We start from the raw sequence: 23,942 nt of genomic DNA, 5'->3' as shown, positions 1-23,942 counted from the left end.
TCCCTGGAGAAGGTGTTAGACTCATTTCTCTCTTTCTAGCTTCCACTGAGCATTTCTTATACAGAGTACAGGATATTTTAATAGCAACGGTTGAAAACAATAAGCTGTTTAAGAAAATGTTTTTAAGGATTCAAATTAATGAAAGTTTAAAATTCTGGATGTCCAAAAGGAATATGAGAAAGGAAACTTCACCCTGTTGTTTTCACAATAAACAGACCTACCTCCTCATGGACAATATTTACACCTATAGTTCGGTAATAATGTTACCAAAGATTGCATGGAGATCTCCGTTCACTAGGGAATTCCTAGGATATGAACCTAAACATTTAACTTATTTAAAGGTTCCATCTGTGACAGGTATAATCATTCTCTGAAGAATATCTTTACCAGCTAAGGTGAAAATAATCCACTTTTAATCCACTTTTTTCATATTAGGGGAAGGGTAGGAAGACAGGGAGGCAGCTGGCTCATGAGGAGAGATTTTTTCTTTAGCAGTCCATTTTCTGATGTTTTGGAATTAAGCTAAATTGCGTTAGGTAGACTTTTGAAAGCTGTCACTTTGAAAGAGCAGGCTGCCAAGTTTCCATCTACAATATCTCTCTCAAAACCAAAAAAAAAAAAAAAAAAAAGTAGCTTAGCAATGAGCTGCTCTGTTCTGTTCTGTTCTGTGAGGAACTGGGCTTGGACAGGGAGAAGCAAATTCCTTTCCTGTTTGTGGCGAATGGAGCCTAGGTGATGAGAAGGCTCTTTCAACCTAAACTACGTCTTGTTAAGGCAGTGCGCCAGGACCAGGGCATTCACTCCCTACAGGCAGACTGGACGCTCCCCACCCCTCACCTGGAATTCCAGCACTGCCACCGCCCAATCCGTTTTCCCCTCTGTCACTGGAAGAAGCAGTTTACGTTTGCACAGGCACAAATCTAACCATGTCCGTTTGCTCTTTCAGATTCTTCACTGGATCCCTAATGCAATTAGAGTCCACGTTCCTTAACACGGTCTGCAAGGCCTGCAGGAGCAGCTCCTGCCTTCCCTTCCACTGTGGTCCCACTGCTACGCTCTGGCCAGCCAATCACCTTTCAGCTTTTAAAGTAAACCATGCCCTCTCTCTCCTCAGTCTTCACTCATCCTCCCCTCTTCCCCACCTCTCTTTTTACCTGGAAAACTTGCTCAGCTTCCTGACCCCTGCTTATACCTCCCTTCCTCCAGAAAGCTTCCTTAATCACCCCCCCAATCTGGGTTAGGGGCTCCTAGCCAGAAACCCTCCCCTACTCAGACTCCTATACTTCCTTTGTCAGGGTGTTCATGACACTATATCATAATTACCTGTTCACTCTTCAGTATCCACCACTGTGCATTTACTTAAGTTGCATTTATTTGGTGGTGTCCTAATCAACATCTATATCCATGTCTCGAATGGCAACATAAAATAGCACACTTACGAAATTCCTGGAGGACAGGAAATTAGGGAGGATGTTAATATAGTGAATATATACTTAGGGTCTAAAGTTATCTTAAGAATTCAGAGCAATTAACCAAATACAACAGGACGAAATTTAATGTGAATACATGTAAGACCTTAAAACTGAGCTAAAAAGAAAAAAACAGTTGCATTGATAGAAATGGCTGAATAACAACATGAGAAAATGACTTATAGGGGTCTGGACTGAGTTTTAATCCACTACTGGTAGAAGTGACATCAGAATGTATTTTTTTAAGCATTTTGCTTCATCAGATGCTTAATGTAAATCAACAATAAGAGTATCCAGGGCTTCCCTGGTGGCGCAGTGGTTGAGAGTCCGCCTGCCGATGCAGGGGACACGGGTTCGTGCCCCGGTCCGGGAAGATCCCACATGCCGCGGAGCGGCTGGGCCCGTGAGCCATGGCCGCTGAGTCTGCGCGTCCAGAGCCTGTGCTCCGCAATGGGAGGGGCCACAACAGTGAGAGGCCCACGTACCGCAAAAAAAAAAAAAAAGAGTATTCAAAACACTAATGGTATCTTGGATTGAAATCATAGAAATATACTATTTATTTTGAAAGATTCAGTGGTCTCATTGGTTTTCATTGGAAAAACCATAACCAGAGTAATGTACTTAATTCTAGGAAAAACGCTACAAGAGAGAAATACGTAAGATGGAATATGTATATTTCAGAACTCAGTAATGGGTAGAAGGTCTGGAAATAATTTCTTAAAGGACAGTTGAAGATGTGGAGAATGTTTTACTCAGAGAAACCCTAACAATAGTCTTCATATACCAGAAGAGTGCCAGATGAAATGAATAGAACTTATTCTGTATTTACGCAGAAGTTGGAACCAGGATCTATGGTTAGAAAAATTACAGGGAAAAAGATGTCAGTTCATCTTATAAGGATTTTTCAAATAATTGGGTGGTTTAAAAATGGCCTGTTTGCTTTATAAGATAGTGGGTTCCCAGTTCAGATGGAGGCTAAAAGCCTAAGTATTAGGATTTTCATGGAGAGGTTTCATGCAATACATAGCAGGTCTACCAGATGGCCCAGAAAGTCCCTTTGCCCTCTGAGAGCCTGTGACAGTGCAGTATCAGTATATTCCTGCCATTGGTGCTGATGAATGGAGAGCTGATTAAACCCTTTTCTGAGGAGTTAGGTTTTTAGACATTTTTAAAAAATAAAACATTATTAAAAGTCATGGTGCTAAGAAAGAGGGCCAGATGAGTTGATTACTAAGGCTCTTCTCAGTTGGGACGTTTATGATTCTCCAGCTCTTTCTGAAGCTGGTTTAGCGCTGGGGAGTGTGACCTTAATAAGACCAGAGAACTTAGGAGGAAGGCAGCTTGGAAGAGAGAGCTATAGAAATAAACCTCTTCACATCACAGCATAATGGAAGGAAACTGCCCTTCAGGGGACCATGTACTACAGGGTTCTGAGATGAAGCAAAAATAAAATTGCATCTTGCACTTTCTGTTGGCTACAATGTTGCCGTCAGGATAGTCCACTGAGCACCATGTAAGAAGTGGCACCATGGCAGTTCATAGTCAGCAAGCTCGAAGGAAGCCTCTGGTCCCACTGTGCACCAGGCATAGAGCCAGACCCATTGCGCTGTTAGGTCATTGAATCTTTGTAGAAATTCTCAAGATATTAGTATCTTCATTTTAAAGGTGAGAAAACTCAGCTTCTGAGAGGCAACATCCTTTACCTAAGTAATTATGAGACCTGAGATTCAAACTCAGGATTACCTGGACTTTGAATTCATCAAGGGTGTTGCAGGGACTCCTAGACTTTAGACCTATAGAGTACCTTAATGAACCCAATTTCTCCATTTTGCCTATGAGAAAAAATGAGGCCAGAGAGCACCAGGGGTCCTGCACAGGATTCCTGTGTAAAAGCAGAGGAAATCACTGAGCCCTTTCAGGGTGAAGCCCCAGCTCTCTGTGTACACTGAGTTCACGGCCATGAGGACAAACCATGCAACCGTCAAGGTCAGGAAAAGGGAGGGAAGGCAAGAGGCCAGTGCACACCCGCCACCTCGCCCAGCATTCTCTCTCCAGTGCCCCTTTAGAACTCCAAATGCATACACAGAAATCTGTCTTTAGACTAGATCTTCTAAACTGTAGACAGGTAGTTAGAGTTACCTTCACATTCAGTGATCATTTGCAGAGGGAATGGGAAAAAAGCAAGAGGAGATCTAACTTTTATCAGTGCTGTCGTGTCTCAGGTAAATATATAACTGACACTTACACTCCCGATTCCAAAAATCAGAGGAAAAGCCTGTAGATTTCGGCGTCACATCAGGGTTTGCTTCCAGATTGGCTGTTTAGTAGCCAGGGAAATTGAGTCTTGTTTCAGCCTGGGCAAAGTGGAAACAATCGTACCTACCTCATAGGAATGCTGGTATCCTTCCTCCATGCCTGTTCCCTCTGTTTCCTGCCTTTGAAGGACAAGATCTATTTTTAGAATTAAAGAAGGGGGCTGTGGGTTGACTTTCCCTGAAGGAGGAGGAGAATTTTGGACTGATGATCAACTTTGTCCTTAGAACATCCCTTGCAGGCTTTGTCAGATTTGATTCCTCCCTTTTTAAAGCTAAGAAAATTGAAGTGGCATCCCCTGCTTATCCCAACGTGTGGAGGCTGTAGTCATCGTGGGAAGCACCTGACATAACGTAAACCAACGTGAGACTCGGAAGTGAAGCCTTGAACTCGGGTGCCAGTTCCTCTGTAGCTAGACCTATTGATAGGCATTATCAACACAGCTTTATTATCCCAAAGTGAGTGCCGTGTGGTCTGAGATGAGATCAGAAGGGGAAAATGCTTTTAAAAAAATCTCCTTTGAAAACAAGGCTGTCACAAGAGACTGGCTCCCAAATCTACCAGCCCCCTGTATAGCGTTTTATCTAATAAACCTTACTACCTTGCGTCTTCAGGAAAATAGTCTTGTTTTTCGAGTTTGTGTTTAAACCAAAGTTACTCAATGGTTTCTCTTGATTGTTTTCTTTGTGTATAGACTACCTTAATGTTACGGGTGTTCACCTGTTCAAGGAGAGATGGGACAGCAACAAAGTGGATCACCACACCGACAAATACAGCAACAACAAGCTGATTGTACGTAGAGGACAGTCTTTCTACATCCAGATCGACTTCAATCGTCCCTATAACCCTAGAAGGGACCTCTTCAGGGTGGAATATGTCATTGGTGAGTGCCATGTGCAAGCCCTTTTCATGACAGTCATGATACCATGGGTCATAATGGAGGAAGGGTAAGGTATAGTTGTGTTATTTCCTGGAATCATGCTTTAAAAGTTGGCTGGAGCTGGGATTACATCCAACCCCTGGACCACTCTATACTCTAAGATGGGTCTGATATAATGCCAAACATCAACATACTATTTGCCTAATCAGGAAAAATCTGGTATAAATAAAAGTGAATACAATTGGCATAAAATGTTAATGTGTACGTAGAGAAAAGCATACAGGGCTGATATATGTGTAATTTAATAAGGTTTTTAGAAAGCAATTTGGTATATCTGTTATATTAGAAATACATATGAGCTTTGACCTAGCAATTCCAGTCTTAAAAATCTATACCAATGATATCTAAAATCTTAAAATCCACTTTTAAAAAGTGGGTATTATTTACTGCAGCGTTGTGTATGGTGACAAATAAAACCCTAAAAGTAAAGAACTCTCATTAGTGGAATGGTTGAAAATACTGTGATATGGTCACATAATGGGTTGTGAATTTGACCCATGCCAGATGACTTTAAGAGAGGTAGTGAGTGAGAAAACAAAATGTAGAAGGGTGTACATAAGATCTTCTGTACATGTGTGTGTAAATGTACATGTGCGTAGATCAATACTGTGAGTTCAGAAAAGAATATGAAGCACACACACTGGTGTTGATACGGGTTCCATGTTGGAAATACTGCCAAAATAAAGGCAAGAGAAGCAAAAGGAAAGGGAACCAAGCAAGAAAGGGAGGAAAAAAAGTGACCATGATATGATTATATGGAGGCATCTATGTAAAATCATTGACCTGTGGGAATAAATATAAAGAAATTAAATGTAATAAAATTAAAACTAAAAATACCTCCTTGGGAAAAAAAATCTATGGCCACCGATCACTTGAGGAACATGGTTTGTGCTTACTTGAATTTACAATGCAAATTTGTATATAAATGTGGGAAAATTAGTTGAAGACAGAATAGAAGGGGGAGAGGAGAAAAGAGATCCCTGAGAGTCAGAATAAACAACATCAGTTAAGTGCTTGGGTTCTACACAGAATTGTTTGTTATCCCAGTTGTGCGAAAAGAAAAGGGAAAACGAAATTACTGTTCCTGTGTGTTAGGCAAAGTGAAATAACTCCAATTTAATTTAGGGAACAGACTCTTATTGTTAATATTTTTTAATAATGGGTACTTCAGGTGAGAAGAATCCACAGATAATTTTTTAAACAATATTTTAAACTATGATGGAAATTTATTTTTATTTCTTTCCCTAAGTTCATTTCTCTTTCTTTTGTATATACGTGTGTGCGTGTACATGCTTGTTTGGACTAGATATGATTAAAATGTCCTTGACACATTTTTAGTAAAAGGATCACTCCATGTGTTTCAGTAAATACCCGTAGTTTTGTTCCAACTTAATGGGAATTTTTACCTTCACCTTTATAGCCAAATATTTAGGGCAGTGAGAAGAGGACGGGGAAGCTTTGTCCCTGAACTGGACTTGGCTGAGGTCTCAGATCTTCTCCCACACCCATTCATAAAATAACTAGAATAATGAAAGTCTTAGGAAGAATAAGATGAATGTCTTAGATTGGGTTTCCAGGAAGCAAACTCTGAGAAGGAGATTTGTGTGGAATGAGTTTACTGGGGAGCACTCTCAGGGTCAACATCAGTGTGGGAGTGAAGGGATCAGTGTTGGGCAGAGAGTGGGGTTGAACGCCAATGAACAAATGTTTCAGTGGATCCCATGGTGAGCTCTAGAGCTGGATTGTATCTTTAGAGTTGTCCAGTCTTGGGGCAAGGGCATGGGTCATTTATACTCTAGCATTGATGGTCATTGGCTACAAGCTACCCCCAGGGAGGGAAAAATTGGTGTAGTTGGGTCTCCATGGCTGAGGGTAAACCCATGAGACCAGTTCAATGAGAGCTGTGAGCCACCAGCGTTCCCAGCATCGGGGCAAGGATGCCTGTGTCCTAAACACAAAAGGTCTAGGTGGCAGACCACAGAATCCACTACAGTAAGCATTTAAAGTCTTCTCTTTTTATAAAAAGACATTTTTATAAAATGTCTTTTGTTCCTTCAGCAAAAAGGTGGGGGAGGGAAAGCATAGCAAATTTGCCTTTGAGATAAAAAAATCTATGTATTTTAAAAAACAGCATATCTCATAAAACTCAATGTCACCCCCCCCCACAATCCAATCAAAAATGGCAGAAGACTTGAATAGCCATTTTTCCAAAGAAGATATACAGACTGCCAACAGGTACATGAAAAGATGCTCAACACCCCTAGTTATTAGAGATATGCAGATCAAAACCAAAATGAGGCATTATCTCACACTTGTCAGAACGGCTAACAGCAAAAATCTACAAATAACAAATGTTGAAGAGGATGTGGAGAAAAGGGGACCCTCCTACACTGTTGGTGAGAGTGTAAATTGGTATAGCCACTATGGAAAATAGTACGGAGTTTCCTTAAAAAAAAAAAAAACCTAAAAATAGAACTACCATGTGATCCAGCAATTCCACTCCTGAGTATATATCTTTAAAGAACCCCAAAGCACTAATTAGAAAAGATAAACACACCCTAGTGCTCATAGCAGGACTGTTTACAATAGCTAAGACATGGAAGCAACCCAAATGCCCATCAACAGATGATTGGATTAAGAAGATGTGGTATATACAAACAATGGAATATTAGCCATAAAACAATGAAATACTACCATTTGCAGCTACATGGGTGGACCTAGAGAATATTATGCTAATGAAATAAATCAGACAGAGAAAGACAAATACTATATGATATCATTTTATATGTAGAATCTAAAAAATAATACAAATGAATGTATATACAAAACAGAAACAGACTCACGGACATAGAAAAAAACTTGTGGTTACCAAAGGGGAGAAAGAAGGGGGAAGAGACAAACCAGGGGTGTGGGATTAACAGATACAAATTACTATATATAAAATAGATGAGCAAACAAGGTTCTACTGTATAGCAGAGGGAATTATACCCATTATCGTGTAATAACATTTAATGGAGTATAAGCTGCAAAAATACTGAATCACTCTGCTGTACACCTGAAACTAACACAACATTGTAGATCGACTCTACTTCCATCTTTAAAAGTGTAATTGCTCTGATGAGAAGAGGTAACTGTCGAGTGTGAACTGGAAATGAAATTCAGTGCAAATGTTTGGATATGTGGGTGTACCTCAGTTTCAAGAAAGCTAGAATGTGAAAAAGTGATTTAAAAAACAGAAAAGAGAATACTTCGTAAAAAAATAAAGGACACATAAAAGTCTCTTCAAATATTTATTTTAGGGTGTTTATAAGACGGTTAGGTTTATCAACAAAGACCAATTTACGCACTACTTTTAAAGAATGTAACTATTGAATAGAGAGACCTATCGTCGTATTGAAAATATGGAGAAAATAACCACACTTATTTGCTTGCAGTCTGCATTTCTTTGTTATTGTTCTTTTGTCTTTCCCTGTGACTTTATATAAGATGAGCTGGGATGTCTCAATACCCTGGAGTTTTCTTCTGTGGCTGTCCTCAGAACTTAGAGTCATGGGACTTATTTATATGTGATTCTGCCTTCAAATCAAGCTTCTTTCTTTTTAAATATTCAAGTAAATAGTCTCTCGGGTGGTCCCAGATTTAACCATTGTACACTGGGTTCTCGGAGCAGAGAATGTGAACAGGGAGCTACTGGCTTTCCTCTGCCAGGGCCTCACTAGCTTGTGCTGCAGACGCTCTCAGCGCTTTGATAACTGCGTTCATTAGTTGCTGGCCGTGCACCGCTATCTCTGTGAGTTATGTGGGAGGTGTTAATGAACTTGAGGAGGTGGGTGTGACTAGAAAATATGCCTGGTCATCTGTGGGGCCTTTTCTCTCTTTCCACCCCTGAGCCTGCAGCCATGACAAATCATGGAAGGCATGGGGCAGAGCGTTAATTACAGGTTTCCTTAACCCGTAGCTGGGGCTGTGAAAACCTAGAACAGCTTGTGGTGTTAATTTGCTGTTACTTTAGCATGGGCTCCCTACTTGTGTGATACTTCTTTGAGGCAGTCATTCCAAGGAAAGAATTTGCAGCTATCTTCCTTACCAGCTGTCCCCCCATCAAAACAACAGACTTCCCCTACCCAGTGAGCCGTCCAGAGTGGCTGCAGGGTTCTTGGGCAAGTTCCTTTCTCCCTGGAGTCCCATTACGGGAGCACAGGGATGTCGAGGCCAGCACCTCAGACATTCTCTTGATCTTTTTCCTCAGTCCCTCAATGGCTCCCACGGTGCCAGGTTCATATTTCCGGGTACCTCAGAAAGAAGAGGGGAAGGATGGTATCAGCAAAGCCTGCCCCTCTCATCAGAAGAGCAAAGTTTTCCCAGAAGCCCCAGCAAACTATTGATGTCTCATTTGTTACCCTTACCTGTAAGAGGAGCTGTGAAAGTAGTTCGTTTTTCCAGTCTCCTCAGAGAGGGACAAGGGGAGCTAAGCATGGATGCTGGTAGACACCCAGTGGTGTGTGCTGGAAGTCCCTTCCAGCTGTGCAAACCTGGGAGTCCAAAAGTACAGGCTTTTCTGAGCACAATGATGGAGGTCATTCATGGGTACAGTCATCACATGCCCAAGCATTAATAGGACCACAGCAACTGCCTATATTCTGCATTATTAACCCCATTAAGACACTGAAACGGCCTCAAGACTTCAATATTTCTATTTCACCTATTTCTTGAGTAGTGTCTATCTAGAGCCAGCTGGGGTGTCAGACTGCTGTGTATTCAGGATGGGAGTGACATGAACGATTCTTATTTAGAGGGTTTGAGACCGGAGAGAAGGTGCTCAAAGGAGAGAGGGTGAGAGCCTGGATTCAGGCAGTGGTTGTAGAGATGGAGAGGAGAGGTGGGATTTGAGAAACGTTTAGGAGGGAAAAATCTACTGGACGTGTGACTGGTAGTCTTCATGGAGTTACTGGGAGGAGAGTCAGCCACAGCCCCAGGTTGCTGGCTTGTGCGCTGCCAGCACTCCCAGATGAGATAAGGGATGGAGGGAATTCAGGAGAGAAAGACTGAGTGTGGGAAGTGATAATGACGCTAGTGGCTCCCATTGACAGCTCACCTGCTGGCACAGGGCACTGAGCAGAGGTGCCACATGCTTTCCATTTAACTCTTCACGCACCCCTCTGGGCATTGGACTGTAGTTATCTCCATCTTCGCAGTGATTAAGGAACTTACCCAAGGTCACGTCTGGAAAGTGCTAGGGCTGTAATTCGAGCCCAGGCATTCTCTCCTAATCACACCGCATAGGACCTCTGCCAATGAAACAGTAGTGATATAAATGAGGTTCTATTTGATCCTCTGTGTTTGAAGTACTTGAGGGACTTCCAGGTAAATATGTCCAATCGATGGTCCCATATATCAATCTGAAGCTTAGGGAAGAGGTTTGGGTTGGATATATGGAAATTTGAGTATCATACATACATAGATGGGCAAGATCATTCAGAAAACATAAATCAAGTGAGAAGTGGACGGAGGCTTTGAATCTTGGGGAAAATCAACTTTTAGGGAGTCAGTCCAGGAGCTGACACCCCTGGAGGAGACAAAGACCACGTGATCAGATGAGTAGAGGGGCCATCAGGGAAGGGCAGTACCACTAAATCCAAGAGAATTAGGTGTTTAAAGAGGAAATTGTTTAATCTTTTTGGAAGAGAAGAAAATTTAGATGATATCTGGAGAAGAATGTGAGTAAGAAGAGGGGTATTTTGTCTTGGGTGTCTGTTTTAGGACTGGAGGTACTTGAACTTGTATGTAGGCAGAAGGGAAGAAGGCAGTGGAGGAAGAATCCTGAAGATTCAGGAGAATGCTGGAAAAAATAGAAGCATAGCGTCAAGTGGCTTGGATGAGGGGAAGACACAGAAGAAGACTTTATCTTCTGAGGGTGTTGGAAAAGAGGTAGGGTGCGTGTTAGTATATTTGGTGGAGAGATCGGAAACTGATTATCATGCCTGATGACCTCAACTTTATCAAAGACCTAGGAGGTGAGCAGGTGCTACAGGAGCTTAGGGAGGAAAAGGACCATCTCTCATATCTGAGAGCATCACCCAAATCCTTAAAAACTAAGCACCCCGGTGGACTTATGTTTCAGAATCACCATCCCTGGCTGTCACAGACACAGCACAGTGTCTCTGCTGACAAATGTCTTGCCCCAAGTCATACAGCTCGAAAGATGTAGAGAAATTCCCTAGCCTGTGCTCTTCCCACTATTTTATGCAGGATTTTGATGAAAATGGGCTACCTGTTTCATGATTCTGAAGCAACACTGATACAGGATGTCACTTCAGATTTTTGCTGCTGTGTGTTTGTGCAGTGACGATCAGCGTGTTCATTCTTAAGTGCTTCTATGAAGTGACTGATAATGGCATCTAAGAATCTAGGACAGTGTTACCCAGAGTGTGCTCTCTATGAACACCCGTCATGTGTGATGTTCCTTGAAAAAAAAAAGTTCTGTGGTCAAATGTATTTGGGTCATGCTGTGTTTCCTGCCTCTCCTTGGAGAGCTCCAACACACATTAGTATATTAAAGGCTCTGAGGGGGTACAAAGTCAAAAAAGAATCTTCTTTAGCCTAACTGTCCCAAAATGGTTTGACTGCAAACACTACTCCACCCTGTTTTATTGTTATGATACCCTTTAGGAAAAGGCAGAACTCACTCTAGGAAATGCCAAACTACAGTTGCAAGTTACCTTTATTCTGCAGAACACTGAGAAGAGTGGATGATGGAATTTGCATGCGTTTGTAGTCAATGCGCTATGGTAACTTAGCATAATATCTGTTTTTTTCTTTTTGACACTTTTTGTGCCAACATTAAAATAACTCTATCAATTTGGCATTTATATTCAGTAACTTTTCAAAAATGATTACTTTCCTTTTTTATATTTATATATTTATTTTCCAGATTTTTATTTGGCTTCTTGTGCAAAGCACTGCATTGGTATTAAAGTAGTAAGATATGTTTATCCTTTGCCCTCGAAGAGTCTGGAGAGGATAGTCTGAACACTGGAGGTTGAGTTCAATGCCAGCCTCTTGGACAAAACACCTGGAAAGCACCTTGGAGAGAGAGATTGACCATGCGGCTAGTTGGTAGAGACCCCCGGCAAATGCTATTTGAGCTGGGTATCAAAGGATGAGTAGAGGTTGACCCAGTGGAATGGGAAAAAAATGGGAAATGTCAGTGGAGAAAGAAAACTTGGAAGCATATTGACAATCTTGTACACCTAGATAAGGAGTTTAGATGTTCTTCTATAAGTAGCCAGGAGCCTCTATGGAAGAGTTTTAAGCAGAGATTTAAAAGATCTAAGTTTTTAATTTTTAGATTACTGTGGCAGGGTAAGGAAGATAAACTGGAGGTCTGAGATTATTGTTGGGGACATAAGTAAGAGACTTGAAATCTTACTGATAGATGACAAGGTAAACGTGTAAGCATCATTATGAATGATTTTTCCTCTAGTAAAATTGGTGGTGTTTTTCTTTGCATAGTCAAACAAGACTCACCTATAGTAAAGTAATGCACTGTGGTCTGAGGAAGCACAGTATGCTGTAGTGGCTGGCTCTTTGGAGTCATTTCAGGGATGACAGCTCATTTGATAAAAGGGCTGGGGGGTAGTGCAGTGGAGGGGGGATGATTTGGAGTCAGGAAGACCCCAGTCAGCATCCTAGTTCCACCACTTAGAACAATGGTGGTCTCACTTAACCCCCTCAGTGACTGTTTTCTCACCTGAACCAAAAAGGGATTATAATACTTCCAACAGCTATTCATGGATTATAGGAGATAACATACATGATAGCACATTTTCATTCTCACAACAAAACTGGGAAGTGGGAGGTTGGAATAAACCTCATTGAAAATCTGGAAAACAAAATTCACAGGGAGTGAATGATTCACCCAGGATGGTGCAGTGAAGGGGAGGTCGCCTGTCCTTGCCTCCCCACAGACCATCAGAATCTTAGCCCAGTGGCCTGTCCACCTTGGCCCTTTAAAAGAGAACAAATACATTGTCAAGTAAAAGCATAGAATGAATCCTAGTTACATTGTTTGGTGGATTAATTCATTTGTTCTGCTCTGATCTTCCTCACTGTTCCCCCCGTAAATGAAGACATTTGCTGAGGTCCCAGCCTAGCCAGACTCTTCGAGCAGCTTTCTGTGGGATCAAGCTCTCCATGACTAATATGCCCTCTGTAACGCCCCACTCCATCCTGGGGCTGAAGGGAGGGCAATGGAAGAAGACTGCCATCTCTCCCCTTTAGGGTTATAGCCCCTAAGGACCTTAGCACCAGCGGGCTTGGGGGAGGCTCTCCAGGGAAGGACTATTACTAAATAAGAAAAGGCTGTCCAAAAGGCCAAGAGGAGACCACTGCTCTCTTGTCTTTTCTCTCCTGGCAGCAAGAAAAGATAACAACCACTGAACCTCCAAACAAAACTCTCCCGTGTCTGCAGTATCCATGCTGACAGCTCAATTAGTCAAATAGGAACCCTGGCAAACCACAGACCAAGTTCTGCCCAGAATTATTTGCCCGCAGTTCTAGCTGAAGTGACAGAGGCTGTTTAGTCTCAAAGTAGGAGGGATTGCCAGGCACATTCTAGTGCCAGAGACCTACAGGGAGCCCCCTTTCCCTGCCTCGTGACCCAATCCCATCCTACAGAGCTTGAGTTTCTCAGCAAAGCTCAGTATCCTGAGGGTACCGGAATTGTCAGTGTGTCTCATCACACGTAGTGTGCTCTGGGGAGCACAGATAAAGGACAATGGATGTTGGAATGAGAAAGCTCACAGATTCCTGACTTCCGCCCTCCTTTCTCCCTCTCTTTCTTATTCCCCGAGTTTGCCTTCACCCTAGCTCCTCTCTCTGTTCTATCTCCATACTTGTGTCTCACATTAACCTCTTTCACTTATTAGAATTCATAACCTTGGCTAACTAGCATCGCATAACTGAAACTGTACTCTCCCAGCACTCGTGATCTGAACTCAGGGATTATAGCGTGTGGGCATCCTCTGGCTTTTCCACATAAATTCTAAGTTCTTGCAGTTTGTGAAGTTGGGGGTGACAGAGGTGGGTGAAAAAAACATTTAATGAAAATGAATGTGTCCACTGTTATCCCTTGGTCTTAAGTCTCCAGTCCGTGAAAAGAGAGAGCAACTGATTGAAATTAAAACCCACTGAAGAAAGGATGAAAGTGGACAAATTATTCATAATCTGTGCCCTCTCGTTACTCCGCGAGCACGTTGTAAGAACCGACGAGGGAACAACTGGAAAGCTCTTGGAACTCCTTAGTGATAGCTGCTTGCTAATAAGATCACCCAGTTACCAGGCTTATTTGGAATATTGCAACTGTATAGGAAAGCTAAATGTTTATAGTGTTCCTTAAGGAAGTATAACTTTCATAAAACATTACTATAACAGCAGCTGGAACCAGACAGGTATTAGACGACCATAAGACAGGCTATAAATCGCTGTACCTCTCTTTTACTATCCTTTCCACCTTTTCTTTCTTCTCATTATCTCAGCCCTTCTGATCTTTTCTACCCTTTCTTATAATTTCTCTTACTTCCGTTTCTGTCTGTTTCTCTCCTGCTCTTGTTCTCTCTCATACATACACACGGTCCCATGGATGAACCTTTTGATATTTCTCATTTAGTTAGGAGAATAATGCAAATTACCGTCAGGAGGTAGGTACAGCAATCTTTGTATCTGCCTGTAGGTGTTTCCTCAGGCTTCAGGGAGCTGGGCTGGATGCTGTAAATGCTTTGTCGCATCTCCGGCTGAAGCCCAGCTTAGGCATTTAGAGGTTCCTTTGCTGTCCTGTTGGATGTGCTTCGGGGAGTCTTGCTGTGGCTTCTTCAGGCTCCTATCTACCTCCTTTCCACTTCTGTTACAGTGCCTTTATAACATCTCATCTCATCTCTGGTCCAGTGAATTTCTGATGCAGAAACCTCTGCTGTGTCTGGCACTATGTGAGATGGGGGATTTAAGACATTATTCATGTCTTTAAAGAGCTTACTATAGTTGGAGTGAGAAGAAGTCCACAAATAGTAAACGAATATCACTATACAGTATATAATCAAGGGCTGAACTGATACAATTACCTACTAGAAATGTGTACTAGAGGCAGGTAGTCACTATGCTGGGCAGTCAGGAGGGACCCAGGTTAGAGTTGAAAGCTAAGGTCTCGGGACAAGGCAAGTAGTCCTTGAGATGGATCCCGAGGAACTGGGAATTTCACAACAGGGATAGGAAATGTGCACCCTCCAGGCTGGGAGGAAGGCCTTCTTGGAAGTCCAAGAGCTTATTGTTCTGCCGATATTTCTAATGACAAAGGAATCCTTAACTGAATCAAATCTCACAGCTGCGTTTGGGGTTTGGGCACCACTCATTCTTGCAGTGGTGTGGGAGACCTCCTCTGGCCATCCCACAAAGGATGCGCCCACCTTTTATAGAACGCGTCTTCACTAACTAGGATTCAGAGCTCAGGTTCTCTGCATGTGTCGGGTGGCATCTGGATTCTCCACGCAGCAAGATCGTCACGCTTCCTAAACCATCCATTTCGTCATGTCAGATTAAAACACGAGCCCTGAAAAACTATCTTTTGTCAAAGATCAGAATCTCATTAACATGATCAAATGCAATTAAGTCACCATTAGTTTTCAAGAACAGTTTAAAGGGGGCTCGATAAATGGTGTAGGTCTCTGTGCTCGTGACAGATCAAGAGAGACTTGGATGATATCCACCCCCTTTATCTATTCATCAGAAATGCCTGTGGGGAGAGTGGAGAGAAGAGATCTATTATCTCTGCTTTCCTGCTAACCTGGAGATGAACAGATTCTCACACTTTGTGAAACCAAATATACTTAAAAAGCAAAGGCTTCAGGGCAGTAATGTGTAGACTGATAATAAGATGGGTTGTAATAAAAACAAATTTTTCATCTCATTCGTTCATTCACACATTATGTTCACCAGCCATATGTTGATGAACATCAGATCGTTGCCTGCCAAGTCTATAGCCAGGTAGAGAGGCAAGTGTCTCTATGATGAGACGTGAAAGGTATTCCAGCAACAGCGTGTTGAATTCCTCCATTGTAGTCACTTCTCTGAATTAACACATAACATCTGAAGCTCCCCTAACAGAATGAAAATGCTCCATGAGGGTAGATAATACTACCCAACTGACCCCCGTTTGTAAATTTGCACAGCTTGGCTTTGAAGAATAACTCTCCGACACTCTGCAGAGGGCGGTATCCTAAAGAGGTGAGATGCATAGTCCAAGAACAAGTTTTGAGAGAAAAGACGAAAACCCTGGGGAGTCAGACATAGAGAGATGCAGGAGAGGAGGGTACCATGAGTTGAATGAAGATGTCGAGGGTTGTGTTTATATTCAAGGCAAAAACTGAGAGCCAAAGAGGAGAAGTGCCCGGGAGTAACTGCCCAGCACCCAGTTAGGACTGGCTGCTCTGAAAAGCACGCCTCTCTAAATGTTTGTGCATTTAACAATGTGCATCTGCTCATTGTTAAAGGTGAAGCAATCCAAAGCTTGGTATATTTCACAGAATCACAGAACAGAAATGTTAGGGTGCTGGAAGGAATCTTAGCCATCACTCTGCCCACTCATTTTATAGATCTGGGAACTACCCATGCCCAACAGAGGGATCAAATATACTTTCGCCCAAGGCCAGACCAGGGTCTGATGGAGCTCCATGGCTAAGCCTATAGTTTGTCCTCCAAACCAGGACACTTTTGAGAGGGAAGGTGACTAACTAGATGGGATGCTAGGAAAAGAAGCATAAGCTGGGCAACCTTGGATAGGATTGTCAAATCAGAGCTGAGGTGAGAGGAAGCTACTAGACAGCTAGAGGAACATACAGGGGAACAGGGAGCAATCTCGTGATGCTAACAGTTGGGATCAGTGTCCAAACAGGGCACAGAAAATCCATTTCAAGAGAAGAAGAGTAACCAAGATCATTGGACTGAGTGGGGTGTAGTGTTGATCTAGCTTTGGAAGTGCAGACTGGGGACAGTGAGCTCATCCAGCATAGGTGAGGTCAAGCAGAAACAGCCATCCAAGATGAGGCAAGGCAAGGGAAGAAGAAGCCGGCACAGAGCTGGAAGCGGGCCCCAGCGAGCCATCAGGGGCACAGTATGGGCACCTCTGCATCTCCTCGCTGCAGGAGCAAAGAGATGCAAGCTACCCGAGGGGACTGAGTAAGAAGGTGACCACCTTTGCCCTCCAGCAGACTAGAGCTAAGCCTCTCTCCTGATCTCTGGTTTGGGGGCTGTGCAGGGTATTGCTACAGTACTCTAACCCTTCAGGGTTCTGGGTAGGGGTGGCAGCCTTGAATTAGCTGGATGTTCAATCAGATCACCTGGGAGAAGACTACGACTCGACAGGGTGGGCACTGAAAGCAACTTGGAACAAATAGGGGAATAAATAGGCCAGAGTCCCATCAGGGTGGCTTGACCAGCATGGAAACCAGGTGTGTGATCATTCTCAGTGTGAGCAGTTTAGACATAGAAGGTAGTCACAATTATAATCTACCTTATGCATATGGGGGAACTGAGGCAGCGTCTGCCAAATATATCAAGAATTTTGCATCACCCACTGAGTGGCTCAGAAACACTTATGCTGGGACTTCCTCTGGGCTTATGGCACCAAACATCTCCACACTGCACCCCGTAAAAAAGCCTTTGACAACTCATCCAGGGAACTGGTCTTAGCTAACAGCTAATGGCAAGTGTCTAACAAATCCACTCTTGCTTAAATTTTAATATCTGGTAAGACATTGTACTTCCTCTCACCTCTATATTTACTCACTATGAAAAGAATTCCCTAACATCTCAAATGAATAAATTACCATAGCTGAGTTCCATTCGTTGCATCAGCTTGGAGAGGGGGATGGGTTCCTGTCTTCAGTTCCCATTCAGTGGACCCTGTGTCCTTCCAAGACTTTTTAAGATCCCAGGTCCAGCACCAGGTCAGGAATATTAGGACCAGCCAGTAATCAGGATCTGAATTCCACTGATTCCTCCTTGAGGGAAGAGACCAGGTATGAGGGGATGGGTTAAGGTATAGTCTGGGCAGGACAACTGAAAGGCCTTTAGTAAGGGAGAGGGGATGGAGAAGAGGGATGAGACGTTGCTATGGATTGAATGTTTTGGTCCCCAAATTCACAAGTGTCGGTGTTTGGACGTGGCACCTTTGGGGAATAATTAGGTTTAGACGAGGTCATGAGGGTATGGCCCCATGATGGAATTTGTATACTTTTAAGAGGAGGAAGAGAGACCAGAGCTCTCTCTCTCCCCCACCACGTGAGAACACAGCAAGAAAACTTGATCTTGGATTTCCCAGCCTCCAGAACTGTGAGAAATGAACGTCTGTTATTTAAACCACCCAGTGAGTGGTATTTTACATAACAGCCCCCGCAGACTAAAACAGACATCATAGAATGAGTATCTTTGGGGCCTGAGATGTCCAGGAGTCCAGCAGCTAAATGAAGTGTGTGCAGTACTTCTCACTATGGTGTGACCTGGGGAGAAACACACGTGCTGGATTTTTTTGGAAAGCAGTCGTCAGCACAATGTTATCAACTCTTCCAATGAAGGTGTCATGCTTTCCATTTGGACTTGCAAGAACTAATGCTATTTCAAGTCCTGTTTCCTTGACTGGGAAAATAAAAAGACAAAATAGCTTTCCCTCTCAGCCCCATAACTGGCTCCCGAAGGGACAAGCCATGTTAAAGGTCCAACATCTCAAAGTCAGGTTGACGTATATGCTATTTTCACTGGAAAATTAGTGCACAGGGTAGACAAGAGCCCTTGGTATTCTGAAGCAATTAACTATACAAAGACAGTGTTTTTCTGACTAACATGATGGAAATGAAGCAGTGGAGACAGCCAGGGTGACATTTTCCATCAAACAACTTTTTTTTATTTGTGCAACATATTTTCCAAGTGATAGAAAATGACACACTGTCTCCATTACTTCCTTTCCATCGTCTCCATCTTTTCTAACTTGCATATTTGGGAAACAAATTGCTTTAAACATGTCAAAGACACTTGAGCGGATTTTTAGCCAAATTTTAAAAATAAAGATGATTCACAAAGACAGTACTTGTGTTTATAACCATCATGATAAAATTTCAAGGAAAAACTCACAGCTAATCTAGGGCACAAGTACAAGGTAATCATCTTCAGAGGTTAGAACGCACTCTCCTTTTGCTTTCTGCCTCATTTCCCCTAGATTCGCATGGCACAGTGAACCTCACCTTGTGGGAGCTCAGCCATCCCTGCTTCAATGCTATACTAAGTAGCGGCCCCCATATTGATTTCTTCAGCCTTGGATCCCGTTTCCATTACTATGCAAGGAGTTGAGCTCCTCCTTGACATTTTCCTCCTCATCCGTCCCATATTCTCTTAGAGCTGATGCTTCTTGAAGGATGAGCCTAGAGAGATAGGATGTTGCCTAGTGTGGGGCAACTCGGAGGCTTACTTCACCACGTATTCTTGAAGAGTCGATATAGGTGTTCCAAAGAGAAGAAGCTCAAAAAGTACTGCTCATCTTAAGAAACTTAAAGACCTACGTCACTGATGGATTTTTTTTAAAAAAAAGAAAAGAAAAAGGAGAAAACTGTGCTCCAATATAAAATTAAAAAAATTTTTAAAGCCAAAAAATAAAAACATTTTAAAAAGGAGAACATGGATATACAAGATAATTGTACAAACAATGGTTACCCATGTTGTTCTGTTGTTTGTTGTTTAAAACTTTAAAAAAAAAAATTGAAACAAACTCCACTTTACAGAAAATTTACGAGTGGTACAAAGAACTTCTGTTTTTCTTCCTGAACCACTAGAGAGCTGTCAACCCTATGTCCCATCATCACTGAATACTTTAAATACTTCAGTGTGTATTTCCTGTGAGCAAAGACATTCTCCTGTATAACCACCAAAATCAGGAAATTATAATTGATACATTATGATCGTCTAATCTTCAGACCCCATTTGAGTGGCACCAGTTGTCCCAATAATATCCTTTATAGCAAGGGGATCCAGTCCAAAATCACATGTTGCATTTTGTTGTCATGTCTCGTCTCTAGTTTTCTTCAATTTGGAACACTTTTGTCGTTTTTCTTTGACTTCCGTTACTTGACACGTTTGCAGATTATAAGGCAGTGATTTTGTACAATACCTCCCAGTTTGGGTTTTTCTGTCTGATGCTTCCTCGTGATTACAATCAGGTTATGTATCTTTGGAAGTAATATCACAGAAGTGGTGCTGGGTTCTTCTCGGTGAATCCTACCCGGTTGCACGTAACTTTTTTTAGATCCCCTTAATTAATTTTGATTACTTGATTAAGGCAGAGTTATAGGTCAATGTCTTAATCTGTTCTGGCTGCTAACAAATAACGTAGACTGGGTGCTTATAAATAAACATTTATTTCTCACAGTTCTGGAGGCTGGGAAGTCCAAACTCAAGGTGCTGACAGATTTAGTGTGTGGTGAGGACCTAATTACGGGTCCACAGATGGCTGTCTTCTCACTGTGTACTCACATGGCAGAAAGGGTGAGGGATCTCTCTGGGGTCTCCTTTATAGAGACACAATTCTCATTCATGAGGGCTCCACCCCACGGCCTAGACACCTCTCAAAGGCCCCACTGTCAGTTATGTGGAGCTTTTAGCGAACTGTTTAAAGGGCTGTAAAACTAGTGTTTCTATGAGCTACTCTGAAGCCTTATTTAGCAAATGTTCTAGTATATGTTTAAGTGAAGCCTTGGCATCTATGACATGAATTTTGGGGGTAATACGCATATTCAGTCTATAGAAGTTGGGTTCTCTAGGAAGTAGACTTTGAAATTAGCATACAAGAAGTTGATTACGGAATGCTCTTGGGATTAACCTCTGTGGAAGCAGAATTGGGCAGAAAGAGAAGTTGAGCTTCAAGTAGTACCTGCAAAGGCCACAGCTGACCCCACGAGGAACTATGGAGATGGGACGGCTCTTCAGAGCTCTCTTGTTATGGGGGCACCTGAACTCGACCTTTGTACACCCATGTTGATCACCCGTTGGATGTGAACTGCTCCTAAATGAGGTATAACCTTGGATGAGGCAGTTTTCTTCAGCTTTGGTAACTCCCAAAGAGGGCTGACCCACCAAGGACCATTTTATGCCATCAATCCCAGCAGCTATGGATAAATCTGTCCTTCCTGAAGGAGTCTCTGGGCAGCACATCACAGAATCCAACACAATGGTGTCTGTCGGGATCCTCCACTGCAAGTTACTCTTTGTTCCCATTGTAATTACTCAGTGCTTTACAAGCAAGTACTTTCAGACTATGAAATTATTCTATTTATCATCAAACTTTTACTGATTGAATGATTGCTATCAATATGAATTCATGATTTCCTCTTTTAATTAAATAGGTTACTTAAATCTGTTACTATCTTTAATTCATTTGAAGTTCAAATTGTCCTAAATTTTGCCCGTTGGAAACTTTTCCAAGTGGCCTCAGTGATGTGATGTGGCCTCATCTCTGGTGATGTGAACTCATTTAACAGTATTGCATTCACATATTTGCATTCCAAAGACAGAGAAATATTTTATTATAATTACCAATGATTTGTTCTTTTCCCCATTATTGTTGCCATTAAATTATTAACAAGCATTGACTGTCTTAGTGAAAATTTCATCAGAGGTCTGTTTTGCTTGGAAAACATTCAGCTAAACTTTTGATCTTATCTTTGTTAGCTAATGACACGTCTTAAATCTCATAAGACCCGCTAGCCTCGGGCTGCTTACATGATGGATACAAGACAAACAAATGGAATTTAACTCCACAGAATTGCCATTTGTTGAGGAGATTCAGTTCCTATAAGAGAGAATTCCTTATGGCATGCTTCCTGAAGCTGATTGAGAAACAGATAGGCACCAAAGCTGCTAGCTGCCATGCATCTGGTCAGTGATCCCTACTTTCAGTCCACAGTGTGTTTCCCACCCACTCCAAACCTTCCTTGGGCTTCCAGGGCCCAGCTTGTGGATGGCAGAATCCCGAGAAATGTGTAAACATCCTTCGTCATTTGAAATTGTTTCATAACAGTTGGAGTGAGGAGGGACAAAAGGCCAGTATGCAATTTGGTTCATAATCATGGACTCCATCAAAGTACAATAAACTAGACATTGTGAAACCAGCATCCTCTCTCCCCAATATCACTAGATCCTAGTGGATATAAACCTCGATGGGTTGTTAGAACAACAGAACCTCATTCAGACTCATGCCAGAGAAGGGCTACAGATTCCCCTAGAAAAAAACTGTGGTGTAGGTAAACTTTGTACTTCAAGTGGCCACATGTTTCACACCACCTCCCTACCTCAATGTCCAGGTCTCTCCCAGCTGTGAAAACCAGCTTTTAGGAAAGTTACGGTAATCAGGTTTCACATCACAGAGTAACACATTGAAGCAAATGGATTTCTTTCCAGGGATAGAAATCTTCTAGCTGTATCTCTAGTTTGTCCTCTATTGGAAGGATTTTCATGATCAAAAAAGCAATGTGGGCGTATCATGGGCAGTCAGGAGATCTTCATAGCAATCTCGATTACTCTCCCACAGTCTACGTGGCAACCAGAGTGACTTTTTAGAAGGACTTAAGGTAGACCATATCTGTTTTCTACTGATTTCTTTTCTCAAGAAGAATAAATTCCCAAATCCTGACAACAGCCTACAAGGCCCTGCTTGATCCTCCAGCTCTCTCACCCCATCTCCCACGGCTCTCTCCAGTGTTCTCTCTGCTCCAGGCACATCAGACTCCTGGCGCCTGCCGAGAACACCGTCCTCAGGACCTTTGCACGCACTTTCATGCTCCCCTCTCGGTGTCTGCACAGCTCATTTCCTCCCTGCTCTTCCACCTCTGCTCAATGTCACCTTACCAGAGTGTCCTGCTCTGGCCACTCTCTCCAAATCAGCACCCCCCACCCTATCAGCACCCACCCTATCATTCTCTGTCCCCTTTAGCTGCTTCGTTTATGTTTTTATAGCATTTATCTTCGTTTGATGTTGTATGTATTTATTTGTCTATTGTCTGTTTACCCCCACTAGACGGTATGCTCCATGAACCCGTGTAGACATCGCTATATTTTCAGTACTTAGAACAGTGCCTGGCACTTAAACGGTGCTCAGGAAATGCTGAGTAAATCCCTGCACCACGCCACATCGGCAGCCCCGTTTTAATTCATGCTCAGAAATAAAAATAAAATAGGTCTAAGGAGTTTTATTTGCTGTCGTAACCGTTAGACGCCATAAAAATAATAATTTGTTCAGTTCATGACATGTGCTTCACACATTATTATTTCAGTGCTCACCTTTTTTAATGTCTGGTTTACAGATGGAAAATAGACTAAGAGAGGTTGATTACCTTCCCCAGACATGAGTGCTGGACTGAACAAACAGACCTGGAAGTTCAAATCATTGTTCTGCAACTTGATAGCTGTGTAACCCAGAGCTAGTTACTTAAGTTCTCCGAGCCCCAGTTTCCCCAGATACTAAATGGACGTAACTCCTAAAGCCAATATAAAGTATTAGGACAAGATCTGACACATTGCAGGCTCAGGGCCCAGAGCATAAAGTGGACACTTCTCTAGGTTTTATAAGCAACAGAAGTTTAATCAAAGGAATTGATTACACTGGTGAGAGAACAGCTAAGAAGCCAAACGGATGGCACAGTGAGGCAACTCAGGAGTTAGTATCAGCAGAAAACTGTGGACCTGGGGCACGTGGAGGAGGGGGAGGTCTTACCAGAACCCAGCAGCCACTGCTGAGAGCTGGGAGCCATGGAGGAGACTCAGCCCCCCAAGAAGCAGAGAGAGACGGGGACACACAATGCAGCATCTCCCCATCTGCCTCCAGAGCCCCTCACTGGCCAAACCTACTCAGAGGGCAACCCAGAAGGCAATGCATCCTGGGAAGGGGGCTTCCTGGGAACCCAGAAGAGGGTCTTGGGAGGTGTGGGCCTTGGGTGTGAGAGCGGCCAGGCCGTCGACAGGCTCAGTAAATAAGCACAAACAGTAGTTATTACTCCCCAGTGGACAGCCTGGACCTCAACTCCACCTTCTCCGACTTCTATTTCTCCTGTTCCTTAGGAATTGGATCAACCGTATGAACCAATCTTCAGTGCAATGTTACGTTCTATAACCAACTTCATCTAAATCGTAGA

At 42.7% G+C, this 23,942-nt stretch overlaps 1 protein-coding gene across 2 annotated transcripts in view; it reads left to right on the top strand.

Annotated features, from left to right (window-relative positions):
- F13A1 (coagulation factor XIII A chain) overlaps positions 1–23,942 on the top strand; it is a 152,236-nt gene that overhangs the window by 21,872 nt on the left and 106,422 nt on the right. For both annotated transcript variants that reach the window (XM_079934613.1, XM_079934612.1), the window contains one exon: positions 4,477–4,665. In XM_079934613.1, coding sequence (XP_079790739.1) covers positions 4,477–4,665 — 189 coding nt within the window. The remainder of the gene's footprint in view (positions 1–4,476; positions 4,666–23,942) is intronic.

This window comes from Stenella coeruleoalba (genome assembly GCF_951394435.1).
Source record: "Stenella coeruleoalba genome assembly, chromosome: 10".
NCBI lineage: Eukaryota > Metazoa > Chordata > Mammalia > Artiodactyla > Delphinidae > Stenella > Stenella coeruleoalba.
Note: the sequence above shows the minus strand (reverse complement) of the source record. Positions and strands in the feature narration are given on the sequence as shown.